The 17,092-nt window shown below is 39.7% G+C and overlaps 2 protein-coding genes across 5 annotated transcripts; one reads left to right on the top strand and one right to left on the bottom strand.

The window, feature by feature from the left end:
- Nucleotides 1-907: 907 nt before the first annotated feature.
- LOC308392240 (acyl-CoA Delta-4 desaturase-like) lies at nt 908-6,617 on the bottom strand. Of its 4 annotated transcripts, none has more exons than XM_080875204.1 (13): nt 6,480-6,617; nt 5,410-5,679; nt 4,718-4,828; nt 4,221-4,418; nt 3,597-3,698; nt 3,394-3,519; nt 3,244-3,304; nt 3,072-3,148; nt 2,735-2,832; nt 2,329-2,425; nt 2,074-2,153; nt 1,546-1,671; nt 908-1,410 (listed from the first exon to the last, which is right to left on the bottom strand). In XM_080875204.1, the coding sequence occupies exons 2-13, from the start codon at nt 5,617-5,619 to the stop codon at nt 1,359-1,361; spliced, it is 1,338 nt and encodes a 445-aa protein (XP_080731330.1). In that variant the 5' UTR covers nt 5,620-5,679; nt 6,480-6,617; the 3' UTR covers nt 908-1,358. The 4 variants fall into 4 exon arrangements, with proteins under 4 accessions (XP_080731330.1, XP_080731332.1, XP_080731329.1 ...); XM_080875206.1 differs by having other exon boundaries at nt 5,410-5,655; nt 6,480-6,597; XM_080875203.1 differs by having other exon boundaries at nt 6,370-6,486.
- A 5,818-nt stretch (nt 6,618-12,435) lies between these two features.
- lrrc10b (leucine rich repeat containing 10B) lies at nt 12,436-13,822 on the top strand (the record flags this gene model as incomplete). Its single annotated transcript, XM_080869350.1, has 1 exon — nt 12,436-13,822. Exon 1 carries the CDS (start codon nt 12,587-12,589, stop codon nt 13,820-13,822), a length of 1,236 nt encoding a protein of 411 aa, XP_080725476.1. The 5' UTR covers nt 12,436-12,586.
- Nucleotides 13,823-17,092: the final 3,270 nt, after the last annotated feature.

Raw genomic sequence — 17,092 nt, 5'->3', positions numbered from 1 at the left:
TCTATGCTGCAGCTGTAGACACTGAGTATTGAGTACCAGATCATCAGTGACATAGTAGCTCACCTGGCTCACGATACAGTACAGGTTACTGTACTGTGTGAAGTACAGAAACCTTTTCTTGTCATTGGTTGGTTGGATCCTTGAGAAGTGAAGAAATGAATGAAAGCGTTTGAGTTCAGAACTATTTTAAGCTGTAACCATGGCTATAAAAACCAGGAAAACATGTGAAGACGTCAGCAAGTCATAGCATTGATCATATTACTGTTATTAGCGTCATGGCGACAGGGAGATCCCAAACATGCCTTTATAATGAGGGAGTCAACCAGTAGGACCACTCCCTTCCTGTTCATGACCAATAAGATGATCATTATCACCATAAAACTAAATACAAGTTGTAGGTGATATATTTCAAGATATTTCATCATTTGAAAAATATGTCGTTTCCGTATCATTTTGTGCATGCAAAATTCCTCACACATGTAGCCTGCTAGCATTTAGCACAAAGCTATGCTGCATCTATGTATGCTATTACGCTTTTAAAGATATTCTACAAATGTAGAATTAAAATTGAAATGAAAATGCTAATCAGATCAGTTCTTATTAGGGAAACGAGCAGTAATGTGTCCCAGCTAAACCTAAAATCTTAACAGCAAAGAAAAGAAGTTGCATGAAATATTCCAGTATCCCAATATCCCAGTGAGCCATGTATATGTACAGTATGTGTCTGCAATTTTTGACAATATTCAAAGATTAATAACACTAAACAATGTGAAACAAGCAGTGACTCCTGAGTCAGGCAAAGCAGATCTTTGAGTGACAGATCACTAATGCAGTGTGGTGATCTTTCACTATGTTTATTCCCTTGTTATAACATGCCCTATATAAACAAGAACAGAAAACTTTAGAGAGTTTTTAGTTTGATTTATTGGTCTCAGTGAAATTATTCATGTGGTATTGCAGTGTAATGGTTTCTCTATAGAAAGAGCACAGCATGTTACAAAGCAGTTACATTCATTTAAAGTAGTTTCACAAACGATAACAAACAGTTTACAAAGGTTTTGTAGTTTATATAAATGATTGTGTCTAATCATTCAGATAGTTTTCTTTTACATCTGGTGATGCTAATGCTAATAATAAGTCACAGGTAGGTTTTAGAGCTGTGTTATCATCACATTGCTGCTGATCAAGATACTGTTAAGGCAACTTAGGAAAACCCCATCATCTATAAACCAAACAAAGACTTTGTTACAACAATAAGAGGGATCTTTCCCACGGCATTGACTCAAACAGATACAGTCGATTTTTATTGAAAAAGAGAAAAACACTTTTTTTACACCAGTGGAGGAAAATACAGTCTTTCATTTATGGAGATATGCATCGAGCCAGAGGTCCCCTGAGGTTTTCAGTGACCTGAATGAGGAAGTCAGAACAAAAAATAGCCAGCCCATCAGTGTGTGTGTCAGGTAAGCAGTCCTTCCATAAAAGAAGACTGAGTCATATACTGTATTTACAGCCATTTTCATGCTCTGTTATCATTGTACTTACGTGACAATATCAGCGAAGCCTCGCCACAAAGTTTTTTCTTGGTACGGAATCCCGTGTTTTTCGCAGAGCTCACGGACCTGTGGGGCCACCAGGTGGTAGTTGTGCCGCGGCATCATTGGAAACAAGCTTGCAAAAGAAAAGAAACGGAAGCTGATTTTTTTGTAATTGTTGCATTGTGGCATATTTTGTTACGTAAAATCATTGTAACATATAAGTGTGCAAACAGTGAGTGTAGTTCTGCAAGAAAAAAAATTCTGTTTGAAAAAATGGGCGATAGCTCACTATGGATGGGTGTAAAATCCGAATAGTGTTCACCACTGGTTAAGTGGTGTAGCTTGAGTTTAATGTGTGCCTGTGACCATGCCTGATGAATTACATCTCTCAGTCTTCTGACTATTCTTTAAAACTCTTTTTTTATAATAGAGACTTTATATCTTTAAATGCAGAATTAATGTTGTTAAATTATTATCAGTACTTCAGTTTACACAGTCGTGCTCTAGTTTTTGACAGGTTTCAAATTTCACTTACTGGTGCTCGATTTGAAAGTTGAGGTGTCCACTGAACCAGTCGTTGAAGAAGGACTGCTCAATATTACAGGTGGATTGTAACTGAATGACAGAATGAGTCAAAAGAGTGCAAATGAGTTAATAAGGTCCTAGTAAATATAAGGGAAGGTGTAAACAGATGTTTGTGATCTGGGATGTTCATGAGTATTGGGTAAATGCAGAAAATATTTAAAGTGTCCAAAACTTTTATACAACCTTGTAAAAGTGATACAGGTACCTGCATGGTCAGCCAGTCCTTGTGCTTTTCATGATCGATGTCCATCGGTATGTGATTCATCTGAGTCACCCACACAAACCAGTGACTCTCCAAAAACCTGTAACATTAAAAACAATATCATATTGAGGTGATACATAACGTGGCCAAAGGGTACCAAAAATGGAATCACTTTCTATTGCAGTGTACTTTATTAGGTATACAGCGGTCAAATATGTTAAGTTTAATGTTTGCTAATAAAGTCAGGCTTTTCCACACACATTCCAGCAATATAGAGCAAAATATGGTGCATCTCAGCTCAAGGACAATATATTTTGAAAGGAATGGACAATATAAGGCATCAAAGTCTGTTAACTGGTAACAATTCATTTGTTAATGAGTGCAATGTTTTCTTATTTTAAATAGTTACCTGACTATGCTTATGAGCACCAATGAGCCAACTAGGCCATACAGGGGTATATAAGAGGAGAAGAAGCGAAGGTAGAATGAGATGAACCAAGCCAGATCCTTCACAAGACAAGAAAGTTTATATGATTTATGTAATTTCTTTTTTAATTATGACAATCATGATTAATTATAATCTTATTTTTACATATGCTCTATTCTGTGCCATTTTTTTTTGCTGTAATGTTTCTCTTAAATACTGTAATATCAAATACAAAATTCAATCTGACACATCAAATGGAAAATGCCTATATGCAATCTAATATACTACACCCAGTCAGTATATTATTATATACACCTACCACCAAGTCACGCCGGGATACCATGGTCTGCATTACATGAATGTTGAAGAAAACTGGAATGATCAGCGGTGGTCCCACTATATTTAAATATATATATATAAATATATAAAAAAGGTGCAACGTTAAAAAGTTGTAGTTATTATTCTTTTTAAATGACTCTTAAAAAACATACCAAGAAAGAAGTACTTGTGTTGACGATTGTAAGGCATGTGTTTGATCTTCTTTATCCCGTACTGTAACACAGAGGTAAACAGTGGATGATGACGAGTTGGACCGTGCGAGTGCTTAAAAACATAAGAAATACTATCTTCGTGCTACTTGCTTCCACTGGTTGAGTTCGGCCAAGTACGAAGAGGTGCAACGTGTTGATATCCGGGTCCTTAATGAAGATGTTGGGTTTAGCGTGATGCCTGAAATGTCGGTGATTCCACCAGTTGGAAGAAGCTCCCTGAAAAAAGAAAAAAAACCCTTTAAGTATCTGTGTTTCATTTCAATGGAGAGAGGATTATAACTAAGAGAGGTTACCTTTAAATGACCAATGACAAACTTGTGGGCGAGGTGATTCCAGCTGGACTTTTTGAAGACAGACAGGTGACCGAAGTCATGCTGCAGCCATCCAGCCTGTGCCTGGAGAAGAAGCAGAAAAACAAATGTTTTGGGTGAAAGACTTCTCTTTAAATGGACCTGATTTCCAACACCATGTATTTGTATGCATGACTAACTGTTTGTCTTTTATCAGTCCTGTGTTTCTGCATCTCAGTTCATACTTTTATTTATTTATTTTATTTATTTATTTAAAATCACAATTATTTATGCTCCCTTTAATATGAATGGTTAGCTTTTGTAAACAGAAGATTTGCACAGTCTGTGGGAGGGGCTTCTGTCCTCACAGCCAGAGCAGTGTCAGTGATGAACATATTAGGAATACCTTCCATCACTGGCATTGTAAAGGGGCAAGAACAGAAACTGAAACTGTGCATTGAGAGCAGTCTGAAGGTTTTTGGCTCACTTTTACACATTTATTATTATTGATATCCATTATTTAAAACTTTGTCTCTGTTTAATGTAACCATGCACTTGGTGTATGCATATATTTCAAAACATAAGGAAAGCATAATAAGGCCCATTTAAAATTTATGTCTGAATCACCTGAGCGGTTGCGAGAAACACAGAGCACACAAGTGTTTGTATCCAGCCTGTGCCCCACATCAAGACGGTCAGCCATCCGAGGGCTTCTAGCAGCAGGATGTGACTGAGGTGGAGGAAGAAAAACAAAGGCTGAGCTCGAAACAGACCCCTTTTCTCCACCCGAGCTCGTAATGCTTCAAAATCCTGCACGATGGCTGCCTGGGTGCAGAGAAAAACAAACAAACAACTCTGTAAAACTGAAACTGTAATATATTGATGTGATACTTCTGAAATCAAGAATTTTGGATTTGAGCTATTTTAGGTTTTCATACAGTGAAACAAGACATTAAGGTGGCTAAAAAAACCCCACCTAGAATCTCAGATGTTCCCAACACTCAGCACTTCATAACTAACATAAGAGATCAGTGAATTATCAAACTTACGTCTGTCTCTCATTTATTACACTAGATCACTCACATGTTGTCAATAAAAAAAAGGGACTTTGATTAAAGGCTCACATTTTTGTCTCGGTCCTGGCTCGGCTCAGTCGTTGCCAACTCTCCGATCAGCAGTGGCTTCAGAAACTTTTGCACAAACTTAGGATCAGGATGAAAAGCAGTGAATGCTTCCTAAAAACAAACACAACAAAAAATTGTAATTTACTAAAAAGTTAGGTAGCAGTGGAAATAGTTATCAGATTGTAAAAAAATAAATCATGCATTCACTTCAGCTAAATTCTAACATGTAAAAATGCTAAAAGTAAAATGATGTTCCCTGTAAGTTTCAGTTGCCTGTGAAACCATGACATTACATTGTTTATCATAATTCAGCTGCCTGAAAGCAGCGTTTCAGTGCTGTAGCTGGTTCTGCTACACCTACTCATGTTCTTTCATCCATATTATCGAGCTTTCTGCTATTTTATTCTGGAACAGTTATTTAGGTATACTAAAACCTCAGAGGGGAAATCTCTTTCTGTTAGAGCTGCAAGGAACTTAGAGACATGTTAGGAGTTGTGGGAAGCCCAGGTGTCGTTCACAGACTGGCATAAACTTTACTTTTGATTGGAATGGCAACACAAATCTTAAACAAATATAAATGAATTAACGCTTATGATGATAGTTTCATGTGATCTCTTTCAAAATAAAATCATATGAACATAAATGCACAGGCCTGTATATTTTCATTGTATTTTGAAGGAAACATGACATACCGTGGCATCCTCTCCAGCATAGTAGCTGATGACTTGAAACCCTCCCGGATGCCTTTTGGCCCACTGAGTGATGTTGTAAACCTTTCGATCGATGACCAGCCATTGATCATTCCTGCTGCAGTGGCTCTGCACCTCCTCCCAGGTGTAAACACCTTTAGCTTTCCCGCTGTCCGGCTCTCCCGGCACTGTCTGCTGGCTTCCACCTCCCATCCTTACTGCTGCTTCTGGTCTGAATGCACCTGAGCTCTAACGGGTCACAAAGTTGCACACCTGTTTTCACACAAAAAATGCACAAAATTTCCATGTAACTACATACAGGCAACGTAAACCATTAAATTTAATGGAATCTGGGCAAAAAATTGCTTGGTATGCGTTCAGTACCAACTCTGTTCCTTAATCATTGGTTATTTGAATAAATAAACCTTTGATTTTAGAAGTTTCAGCTGCATCTTACTCACAATCATTGCTTCATGTTTACTGAAGGTGAAGAAACCTTTTTTCAGTGAGTGTAAAAAATGGCTTTCAAATGGTTTGAAATGTGCAGAGAGAAAAACTCGTACGGCAGATTTTTCTATGCTGTTTGAGCTGGTTGTGGTCCAGATCTAAAACAAAGAGAAGTGCAACATCACCCACTACTATGGGGAAACTAGTGAAGCTAGGAAACCACCAAATGGAGCTAAATCAGGTCGGTTTTCACCTACTAACTTTATCGACATTAAAGATCAATCTAACAGACGCACACCCACAAATACTTAAAAACAGGAAAAACATCGACGCACACAAGTACGTTTTCCACACGAATGCGTGGACTGGGAGAAGTCTGATCGTCGTTAACGTGTAGAAACCAAGACAAAACCGACAAACCGCCATCGAAAAGCATTTAATGACTAAATAATAGCGGGAGATAGCGGGTGGTTAGCTATGCACGTCACAGCATGTAGATAATTAATATTTACTTACAGCATCCAGATTTTAACCAGCGTCCCTCAGGCACACTAATAAGAGATCGATTCTGAGGGTTCGGGTCCTTTTTATATAACAAGCATCCACAAACCCATCCCCATGCTTACCTTGTAGGCTCATTGTCACATCCACGCACTCATTCGGTACAAACTCCGAGCAGAATCATTCGAGGCGTCTGGGCCAATCGGCGCACAGCATTCTCTCGTCTGGCGGCGAGAGTACCATAGGTCATAAACCATCTGAACAGCGCAAAGTCGTGTGATCGCAGAGACCGCAAACAGTCCCCTGGAGGACTTTAACTGTGGACTCATGAGTCCGATTGGTTGTAGATGTGGAGCTGCTTCTGATTTATGTAGCGGACTAAATACACAGCTGCACAGCAGGTCTTTAAGGGGTCCTCTCAACCCTGCTCCCTTTTTGTTGTTACTTTCCATCCTCCCTAAATGCTTTACATGGAAACTGGGCTGTAGTTTGCTTCGAAGAGTCTAATTCAGGTGTGTCAAACATAAGGTCCGGGGACCATAATCGAAAGACTCCAATCTAGTCCACTGGATAGCTTTGAAGGACAACTACATTTTTAAATACATTTCAACTCCCCCCCTATATACTACTATATAATTTTTTTTTCAGTGATCTACTGTAAGTATAAATATTAATAATATCAATTAAAAAACTTTGTAAGACTGTGCTTTAATCCAGCTTTCTATTTTATGATAACGGGACAGTCAGGGCAATGAGCTACTAGAACTTTTTCTGTAATTTGACACATTTCTTACAATTTAAACCCAAAGAGTTCTTTATTAGCTAAACCGCTGTTTCTTTATCATGTAGAAAAACTGAGACATTCTGTTAAAATTGCACTTTTTCCCTTATATTAAGATATTTTAGTGATTCAAGTTGTAATTCAGTTTCTTTTCACTGACAGATGACAGCACTTTTACTGGTCTGGCCCACTTAAGATCGATGTAGGCTGTATGTGACTCACAATTTAACATCCCTGGTCTCTCAGATTGTCATAATAATTGTGCTGGCAGTGTTTGTATGAGAGCAGAAAGTTTCCATGTTTAAGGCTATCTTTATTTAGTGTGACCCTTTGACACTGAAAAACAAAATGTCAGTGATAACAGTTTCCTTGTTAAATAATCACTGGAGGGGGTGCTGCAAAATAAGACAACAACTTGTACTACTAGCCTAATTCCCTCAAAGTTGGGATGCTATGTAAAATGCAAATAAAATAGAACATAATTATTTGCAAATCTCATAAACCCATATTGTATTCACAGAAATGACAAATAAAACAGGGACAAAAATGAAGTTTTTGTTAAAACTTTCATATGCTTTTTCAAAGCATGCCATTTCTAAACACATCAGTTTTCTTTAGAAAGAAATACAATAACAGAATTATTTCCGAAAAAACAAAAAATGATTAGGGTCAATTTAAATGTATAATTAACCTTTTTATTGAGCCATGGCACCGTGGCGCTGTGCAGTGATGTCCTTTAACTTTCTAATGCTCATAGTGTGTAAAATCTAGTTAAAACTGAAAGTTACCTGCCAGTTTACACACAGTATAAAAACTTTAGCAAGAGTTTGAGCTGTCACTTGAGAAAGATCATGCCAAAAACAAAGAAATTACTTAAGTCATTTCTTTATGATAGACTTGGATATCAATACACCTACCTCCTGGAGAGTGTTGTTCACTTGCTTGGCTATTGTGAAGGGCTAGAAATGATTCTGTGATCATCCATCATCCACCACTGTTGTCTTCTGTGGATGTCCAGGTCTTTTTGTATTGCTGAGTTCACCAGTGCTTTCTGTCTTTCTCAGGATATAGCAAACAGATTTTGCCACTCCTAATATTTTAGCAATTTCTCAGAAGGGTTTTTTTTCTGTCTTCACAGCTTAAGGATGGCTTGTTTCACCTGCATGAAGAGCTCCTTTGACTGCATGTTATCTGTTCACAGTAAAGAAAATCTTCCAAATGCAAGCACCATACCTCAGATCAACTCCAGGCCTTTTATTTGCTTAATTGACAATGACATAACAAAGGAATTGCCCAGACCTGCCCATGAAATAGACTTTGAGTCCAAATACTTTTGGTCCCTTTAAAAAGAGATTGGCACATGTTAAGGAGCTGAAACTCCTAAACCCTTCATTCAATTTAAATGTGGATACCTACAAAGTAAGCACTACAGTAAACACAAAAATGGTTGCCTGATGTCATTCTGTTTTTAGACTTGAACTGTTTGCATCATCAAATCACACATATTTTCCTTTACTGTAAATAAGCACAATGATGCTGTATCAGCTGCAATTTTCTCCTTCACCAGCAGATAGTGCAAATATGCTCCTTTAATGAAATTGCTTCCTTGTTCTCTTTTAACCTCAAGTTGCAAAAGCATGAAGGCCTCTCATTGCAGTCCTGTTTTGCTTCTTGTGTTTTCCAGAAACATTTATGAAATATATATAAATATTAAATACTTAATAATTATTGATTTTCCATTAGACCACCATGAAAAAATGATCATTAATAACTGTTTAGAGTTACTTTTCCTTTACCCTGTCCCTGTGTTTGTTATGTGTGTGTTCGTCCATGGTAGTGAAGTCATGCAGTGCTTCATCTGCATTCAACACTTTCACCTCAACAGTCACATCTATTCACTGCCTGAGGTCTCAGTCTTTTATGTCCCCTGCTTACAGTTCACTGTGTCATTTCAGGGTCATTTTAATGCTATATAGAAATTTGCTAATCAGCTCTTTTGGTCCTCAGCATATCAGACAGGATTATCCTCAAGCAGCACGCCGCCTGTCTCCCTGTTTGTCCGCTTCTTCTGCCATAGCTTATCAAGCTGACAGAAGCCCTGCACATCTGACCCCAGCATCTTTTACAGACTTTTCCTCAGTATCACAACCAACAGCATAGACTGTCAATCAGAAAACCTGCATGCTGTTATTACGTTTTTTGATGAATTTGGGCTAAAGGTTAACTTTCATTTTGGTCCCTCAAATGAAAGGTGGGGGTATTTTCCTCAGAAAAGAGTGAGAGACTTTTTACTTTGGCATCACTACACTTTTCATCCCATCAGTTACATTATCTCATATCTGAATATTTCTTTGGAGATTTACATTCAAATGACACATAAGATTCATTCAAAGCAACATTTGGGTCAGAATAGGTTGCAACCCATCAACAGATATGTAAGTGTAAAGAAGAAATATTAGAACCTAAAGATGTCTCTAAAAACCTTTGCTGCCAAGTATTGAGTCTGTTTTTCAAAAACAAAACAAAAAGGTAAGTAATTTGGGATGAAATGCTCAGTAAAGTATCAATAGTAAGATAGAAAGTATCATGTTCTTGTTGATAGTAGCATGTGATCATTATTGCATTATGTGAATGCTGTAATCTCCTCAGTACAAATTCAGTATAGTCAGTATAAACAGCATTGCAAATTTTAAGCTACGCGAGATGAAGTTATATGGTCAGATTCATTAAAAATACAGTGTCGGATTGGTTCATCTTGAACCTTCATTATTTTAGGATGTTTTTCTTTCAGTGTTTCTTTCAGATTAAAGTATAATGTTAAGGTTGAACTGAATTCTGAATTAGTTTAGTACAGAAAAACAAATGGCTGAAAACGCTACAATAGTCTCAGTAATATCCTGTAATACTGTGGGGTAAACTATGAGAAACAGAGAATAGTTCTGTACTGGACAAAGTTAGTCTTTTCTGGAACTGTTGTTGCCCTTTTAGTTAAAACTGCTCTGGGCTCACCCAAATGTTGGAGCTATTTTGAGCGGCGGTGTAGGAATATTTTTCAGTCGTGTCACATTCATTTCAATCTGAGCTGCACTTTAGTCCACTGTATCTGTGTCACGTAGAGAAAAATTAAAACCCTGTAAAGCTTTGAGTTGTTTATTGGCATTTGCTGAGACTTTTCCTGCACTAAATTATTCCACCGATCGTTTTGCTAAATAAAAAAAGGCATCTGAATAATTAACAAAACAGAACTGAAATATGAAGTGCGGAAAATCTTTAATCAGGAGGGTTTTTTGTTTGGTTGTTTTCTTTTTTCTGGAATTCAGAGTATTGATCACTGAAACATTTTCAGAAGCAATCTGAAAATGTAGTGTAACAAAGTGAAATCAAAGGTTGACTGTAGGGTGATTAGCCCTCACAGCAATAAGGTTCAAATCCAGTCTGGGACGTTTCTGAGTGTGCGTGGGTTCTGTCCAGGCAATCCAGCTTTGTCCCACAGTCCAAAAACAAGCATGTTAGATTAATTGATGATTCTGGATTAACCCCTGGAATTTCTCTCTGACTTTTGATTCATGGTTGGACAACATCAGGCAACAGGAAGTGTGACAACATCACTTAAACCAAAAAGGCTTAATGATCTGTAAGACTGGATCCAAAGGGTGGCTACAGGCAACCTACTGGCCATCAGAGGACGGTGCACATATTTACAGAACTGAAGCAAATGGATGGATGGAATTTTTACATAAAACATTTGACAATTAAACTATATGAGCCATAATGTGAAGCAACAACAGTAAAAGAGAATTATTTTAGCAATCGTTGCAGAGTTGTTTGTTCACTTTAGGTTTGCATATAAAACCATACTATATGAGAATCTCATATTGTACTTGGGAGTCCTATTGCATAAGAATGTGAGTGACCAAAGACTACTTGGTTTGCAGTGATTTGGTTAGGAGAAAAACCATAACGGCAAGTCTTGAGTTTTGTGCTCTGTCAAACAATTTTATAGGTCTCAGCGGGTCACCTACAAAAATGAGTAAAACCAAAATTAAGTAGACCATTGTGGACAGTGAGCCTCATCTCCATCATCAAACATACATATAGCCGTACATAAAGATTTATAGTAGCTACAAACGGCAAAACCACAAATGTATTTATTTGTTTTGAAAGGCTGTTTCTCGTTTCGTATGGATTTATAGTAACAACATTTTACGAGGAAAAGTAATAAACTGTAACGCTTGCGATTATGTGTGCTCTGTGTCACTCTGTGGCAGGACTAATACTCCAGACACAAAATGAATCTAAAAACTATTAATTGCAATTAAAAAGTGGCGCTGGCGGTTAATACATGTGCGAATGTGTAAATATAAGCGTAGGTAAGCCTGCGAATTTGCTTGTCGTCTGTGCAGATGAACATAAATATCAGGATAATGTTTATCACTATTAATATTCTTTTTTGTTTATCGTTTGATCAAACCCTCACACCTAAAAATTTGTTTGTGGGAAAAAGTTGTTTTTAAAGTTGCTTCTTTTTTAAAATATATTTATTTCTAAGAGGCTACTTTCTATCATACCGGCGCACGCGCGCGCACACACACGCACTCACACGAGGACACACTGGCCATGTGACGTGAATGCCCCCTGTTCCTGTTACAGAAGGAGGGAGGCAGCAGTTGAATGTAAACCTTCACACTGATGGAGAGAAGCGGCCAACATCAGGAGTTGAGGGGAGTCAGTGAGCGCTGTTCTTTTCCAGTATGTGCAGGTTTTTTTGTTTTTCCTCGGGCGCGGATTATTACTCCGGGAAACCTCGGCCTCTAATGGGGAGCAGCTGCATTAACTAGTGAACAGACTTCCATTAGCTGTTTTTCTTTGCCGCCATCCAGGTCACTGAGTGCGCACACACTGTGGGTTTATCCGCAGGAAGAGGGGAGGTAGGCTCCCTGTTTAGTGGCACTTTTTTTCTCCTCTTCTAATAGAGAAACCGGATCACGTGAACAGGTGGCGTTATCTTTCCCTTAAAAGCCCCGAGGAAGTTAGAGAGGAGAGAAGAGGGTAAGGACTGCAAGAATTCAATTTCAGCTCAAAATTCAGCTGGATTTTGTTGAACTCAACTATCAACAACACCTTTACTATTACTATTATTACTATTACTACTACTACTACTATTACTACTATTATTATCATTACTATTACTCTGCAGTTTGTTAGATCTTTTCCGCTACTGTTTTGTGATGAAGCTGTAGATGAAGGGACAACGAGACACTTGACAAACTGCTTTGGTATGGCTGCCGGAGTGTTAACTGGCCCGGGCCAGGATGTGGTTTGCAGCCAGTGGGTACAACCACAAAACAGCAGCAGCTCCCAGGCTCAGGGTTGACTTGTCACAGACACTCCCTCATCAAATGACTCTGTCTTGACTCACACAGGAGTCACAAAGGTGCTGCAGGCAACAGCATGGGCAACTCCTCCAGGAAGGGAGGGGGAGAAGAAGAGGAGGAAGAGGGGGGGAAAGATGGCGAAGAGGCAGAATTTTCCGAGAAGGAGAAGGAAGTAGTGCAGGAAGTAGAGGAGGAACTTCCGCTTGGAGTGGAGGAGTTGCTGGAGAGTGGAGACCCCGTGTTGGACTTGAGCTACCGTAAATTTAAGCGTTTGCCTTCACGTGTTTGTGACCTGATGCATCTGGAGAAGCTTTATGTTTGTGGAAACAGCCTGCGCACCCTGCCCGACAGCATCTCCCAGCTGCAGGGTCTGCGGATACTTGCCCTCGACTTCAACAAAATAGAAGATGTTCCTCTGGCCGTCTGCGACCTCACTAACCTAACCCGTCTCTATTTGGGCAGCAACCGCCTAATGAGCTTTCCACCTGAGCTGAGCAACCTGCAGAATCTGCGGTGCTTGTGGATGGAGAGCAACTACTTCCAGAGATTCCCACGAGTGCTCTATGACTTACCCAACCTCAAGTCACTGCAGATGGGGGACAACCGCCTGAAGACTCTGCCTCCTGACTTGTGGCGCATGGAGGCTCTGAGGGGATTGTGGCTCTACGGAAACCGCTTTGACACCTTCCCAAAAGTCCTTCTTCGAATGAAGTCCTTGGAGATCCTAGACCTGGACCGCAACAAGATATCAGAAATTCCCAGCCTGAAGCGTCTCAGAGCCCTGCGCCTTTTCTCCTATGACCACAACCCAGTCAAGGAACCTCCTATAGTAGGTGAAGACGCTGTCTTGGTTGGGGAGGGAGCTGCAGAGTTTTTGGAGGTGCGTGAGGCCAGGAAGGAGAGACGACGAAAGGCAGCAGAGAAAGAGGCAGAAGAGCTGGCACTTGCAGGAGAGGAGCCAGTGATTCATGGCATCCTCAAGAACAGTAGCTCAAAGCAAGCACCAAATGAAGCTGCAGTGACCATAGAGGACACAGATGTTAAAGAGGAAGAGCTTCTGGTGAAGGAGGAAGAAGTGGAGGATGAAGTGGAGGAAGAGGAAGGAGGGTATGTGGAGCCTCCAATAAACGAGTATGGCGGGACTGAGCTCGAATATGACGAAGAGGCGGTCGAATATGAGACAGAGGAGCTGATATGTGAGGGAGAAGGGTTTGAGTTTGAGGGAGAGGAGCTAGAGTATGAGAGGGCTGAGATGGACTATGAGGATGTGGAGGAGTTGGATGACACAGGGAGACAAGATGAAGGGGCGTGAAAGGCCCCTCCAAGATCCAGATGATCTGCAGGACAAGCTGGACATGAATGACAGGAAATCCTGCAGATACAGTTGATGTTTTGGGACTTTTTTGTGTAGCTGTGCTGCTAATTTAAAACCTGTTGTTTGCTGTGAATATAAATGAGCCGGGCATTATGTGTCTAAAAATTAACAACATCTCACTCATCTCCATATGATCAGATCAGAGCTGGACTCAGGTAAAGAGAGAGTGTGTGTGTGTACAGTGTGTGTAGTTGTTTTACAATAAAACTACTTGCAGTGGGCATAGGAGACCAAGTTTCCCGTTATTAAATAATTACCCGTCTGATTATGTCAGTCACTTGTGGGAATTTATTTCTTAATTGTGAAGCGGTGAAACCACTAGCCACCGCTTGCTTCACTGACACAATTTAACATTTCTGTTACATCATCATCAGTGTCTGTTTTATGTGCTCGACAGTGCACCTCATCTTGGTTCATCACTATTTCTATAAACCGAGACTGTCTGTGCGTGCAAATGGACGTACTGGACTTGGATATACAAAATATTTATGACATGCTAAACAAACCCCCCCCCCCCCCCCCCCCCCCCCCAACTCTTGTCAGTGTTGTGTAAGCATTCCTGTGAGTGTCAGTGCCCAGAACGAACGAGAGACGAGCGGGATTATTACAGCGATGAATAGCTGGGGTGCCTCACCATAAAAGGGAAGTCCATGGGGAGGGAACATGAAATAGACTTGACTCCCCCACCACCAATCAAAAGCCCCCCTGCAGGTCAGGTGAAGGCTCGGGTGACCTTTGTGTACTCCTTTTTGTCTGTGACTACACCTTTTCTATCTTTGTCTCTAGCATGGAGCAGGCCAGGCCCTTGTTCTCCTCTCATCTCTGCACTCATTATTCATGTGGGGCACGCGTGTAATCCAATCCTCTTTCCCTCCACGTATCTTTTTCTCACATCTCATTGAAAGAGTGAAATATTTATCCCAACACTAAAATATTAATGCTTGCACTCATGAGGCAGAGCGTGTCAACTCGTGTGTCTACGCTCGGGAACAGACTCAGACTCACCACTCTAATTTTAGATTTGTTTCTACACGGAAAACCACACATAATACATATTATAAATGCAGGGCAGCAGTTGATAGATATTTTTACTACTGTTTAGCTGTTTTGGTAAATATTATACAGTTTTTTTGGTCGCTATCAAGAAAGGTAGAGTCCCCCAAGCTTTCCTCTCATTACATCCGAGAGAGGGCAAAAGGTTTTAACATCTAGCGTTTTATGTTTAAAATGATACAGAGTGCTATAACAGAGCTTAGTATGTCCTTTTGTTAATAGAAAAATCATCTTTATTCTTAATTAATATATTAAAAAAAGCCTGATTAATATGTTAAATGAGAAATATAGTTTGAATCATGGAAATGTTTGTTTTAATGCCTGGATTGTGTGTGCAAAGACATCACTTTTGAGCAAAACTAAAAAATAACCAAACAAAAACACACATTTGGTTCCAACTTCTTGACTTGAACTTGAATTACTATTACATGTGTTAATTTACATCATGTAAGTGATGTTTCAGCTCTTGTTTGGTCACTTCCTTTACTTCTAATAATAACAAAGCTGTGTGTGCAGCTATGCTATGAGGCCAGCTGACTCACAGCATCATTGCTAACATGCTGATATTGAGAGGTAGCATTGTTTATAGCGTTAACTCGTCTTAGTCCAGCTTTTTGGATTGCTAACATTTCCTTTGCTCTAAACCAATTATAGCTAAAACTAACAAAATGTAGATTTTGAACAAAACAAAACTGATCTGATGAAAATCTTAAGGGGTCTCCAAAATCAGTCAAAGTCATCCTCTGGGGAAATTTTATGTATAAAAACCTCCTGGCAGTTAATCAAATAGTTAATTCAGTCCAGACTACATCACTGGAGAAACCAACAGACTGACATTGCCTGTCTTGCATCACTGTGGCTGACATACACACTCACTGGATCCTAATGTTTGCCAGTATCTCACTTTTGCCTTCAGATCTGCCTTAATTATTTGTGGCATAGTTTTAACAAGGTACTGGAAACATTCATTTCAGATTGTGGTCCATATTAACATGACAGGATCACATTTGCTACAAATTTACAAATCTTCTAATCTAACAGATTCCAAAGGTGCTCTACTAGATTGAGATCTTCAACTATGGAGACTATTTGAAGACAGTGAATTCATTGTCGCGTTCAACAAACCAGTTCGAAATGTCAGCTTTGTGACATGGCACATGATATCCTGCTGGAAGCATCATCAGAAGATGGGAACACTGTGATCATAAAGGGATGGACATGGTCAGCAACAATACTCACGTGGGAGGTGGTGTTTAAAGAATGCTCAACTGATACTTAGGGACCTAACATGAGCCAAGAAAATGTCTTTCCCACCATTACACCACCAGCCTGAACCACTGATACAAGGCAGGATGGTTCCATGCTTCGGCTTTACCATCCCAGCATAACAGTCGAATCTAAACTCAAACTAGGCAAAGGTTTCTAATCTTCTATTGCCTAGTTTTGGTGAGAGAGCTTCTTGCTGCCATGTGACACACCACACATTCAAAGATTCTCTTTTGCATATCTTGGTTGTAACGAGTGGTTATTTGAGTTAGTGTTGCATTTATAAGAGCTTGAAGCAGTCTAGCCATTCTTCTGATCTCTGGCATCAACAAGGCGTTTTTACCCAGACGAGCTGCATGTGATTGACTAACTAGATAAGCACATCTCTCCAACTGACTGATAATGCAATCACTGGCGTGCACAGATAGAGACGAGGTGGTGCTGAAGCACTTGCCCTTTTGCCCTCAGTCCAAAAAAGTGCCCTTTTGAAAGACGTGATTTTTTTTTTTTAAAGCTGCACGATTTAAAAAGGTGTGAAAATAATGGCTTGATTTGTGCCCCTTCTTCAAAGACACCCGAACCCTGTCGCTTTTTCACTGTCACCGTGTCACGTGAACACGCTTGCAGTTCATTTGTTGTGAGGCGTGTAGCAGCGGCATGACATAGGACTACTTGGAGTAGGCATAGTAGGCTAACTATAGCGACTGGGAGCCACGGCGGACAACACGGCAGCTCTTTCCCTTCCCAACCAGTCAGGTAACCCATGAATCGAGTGAAATTATTCTGTTTGCCCTCTAAGACCAACCTGCAATTGTTTTGTTGTGAAGTAGCCTGTCAGAAACTGCACATGACAAACTTTGCCAGCTTGCCCCCTCCATCCATCCATAT

Source organism: Rhamphochromis sp. 'chilingali' (assembly GCF_963969265.1).
Source record: "Rhamphochromis sp. 'chilingali' genome assembly, chromosome: 2".
NCBI classification, from domain to species: Eukaryota; Metazoa; Chordata; class Actinopteri; order Cichliformes; family Cichlidae; genus Rhamphochromis; species Rhamphochromis sp. 'chilingali'.
The sequence above is the reverse complement of the archived record's forward strand: the minus strand, read 5'-3'. Positions and strand labels throughout refer to the sequence as shown.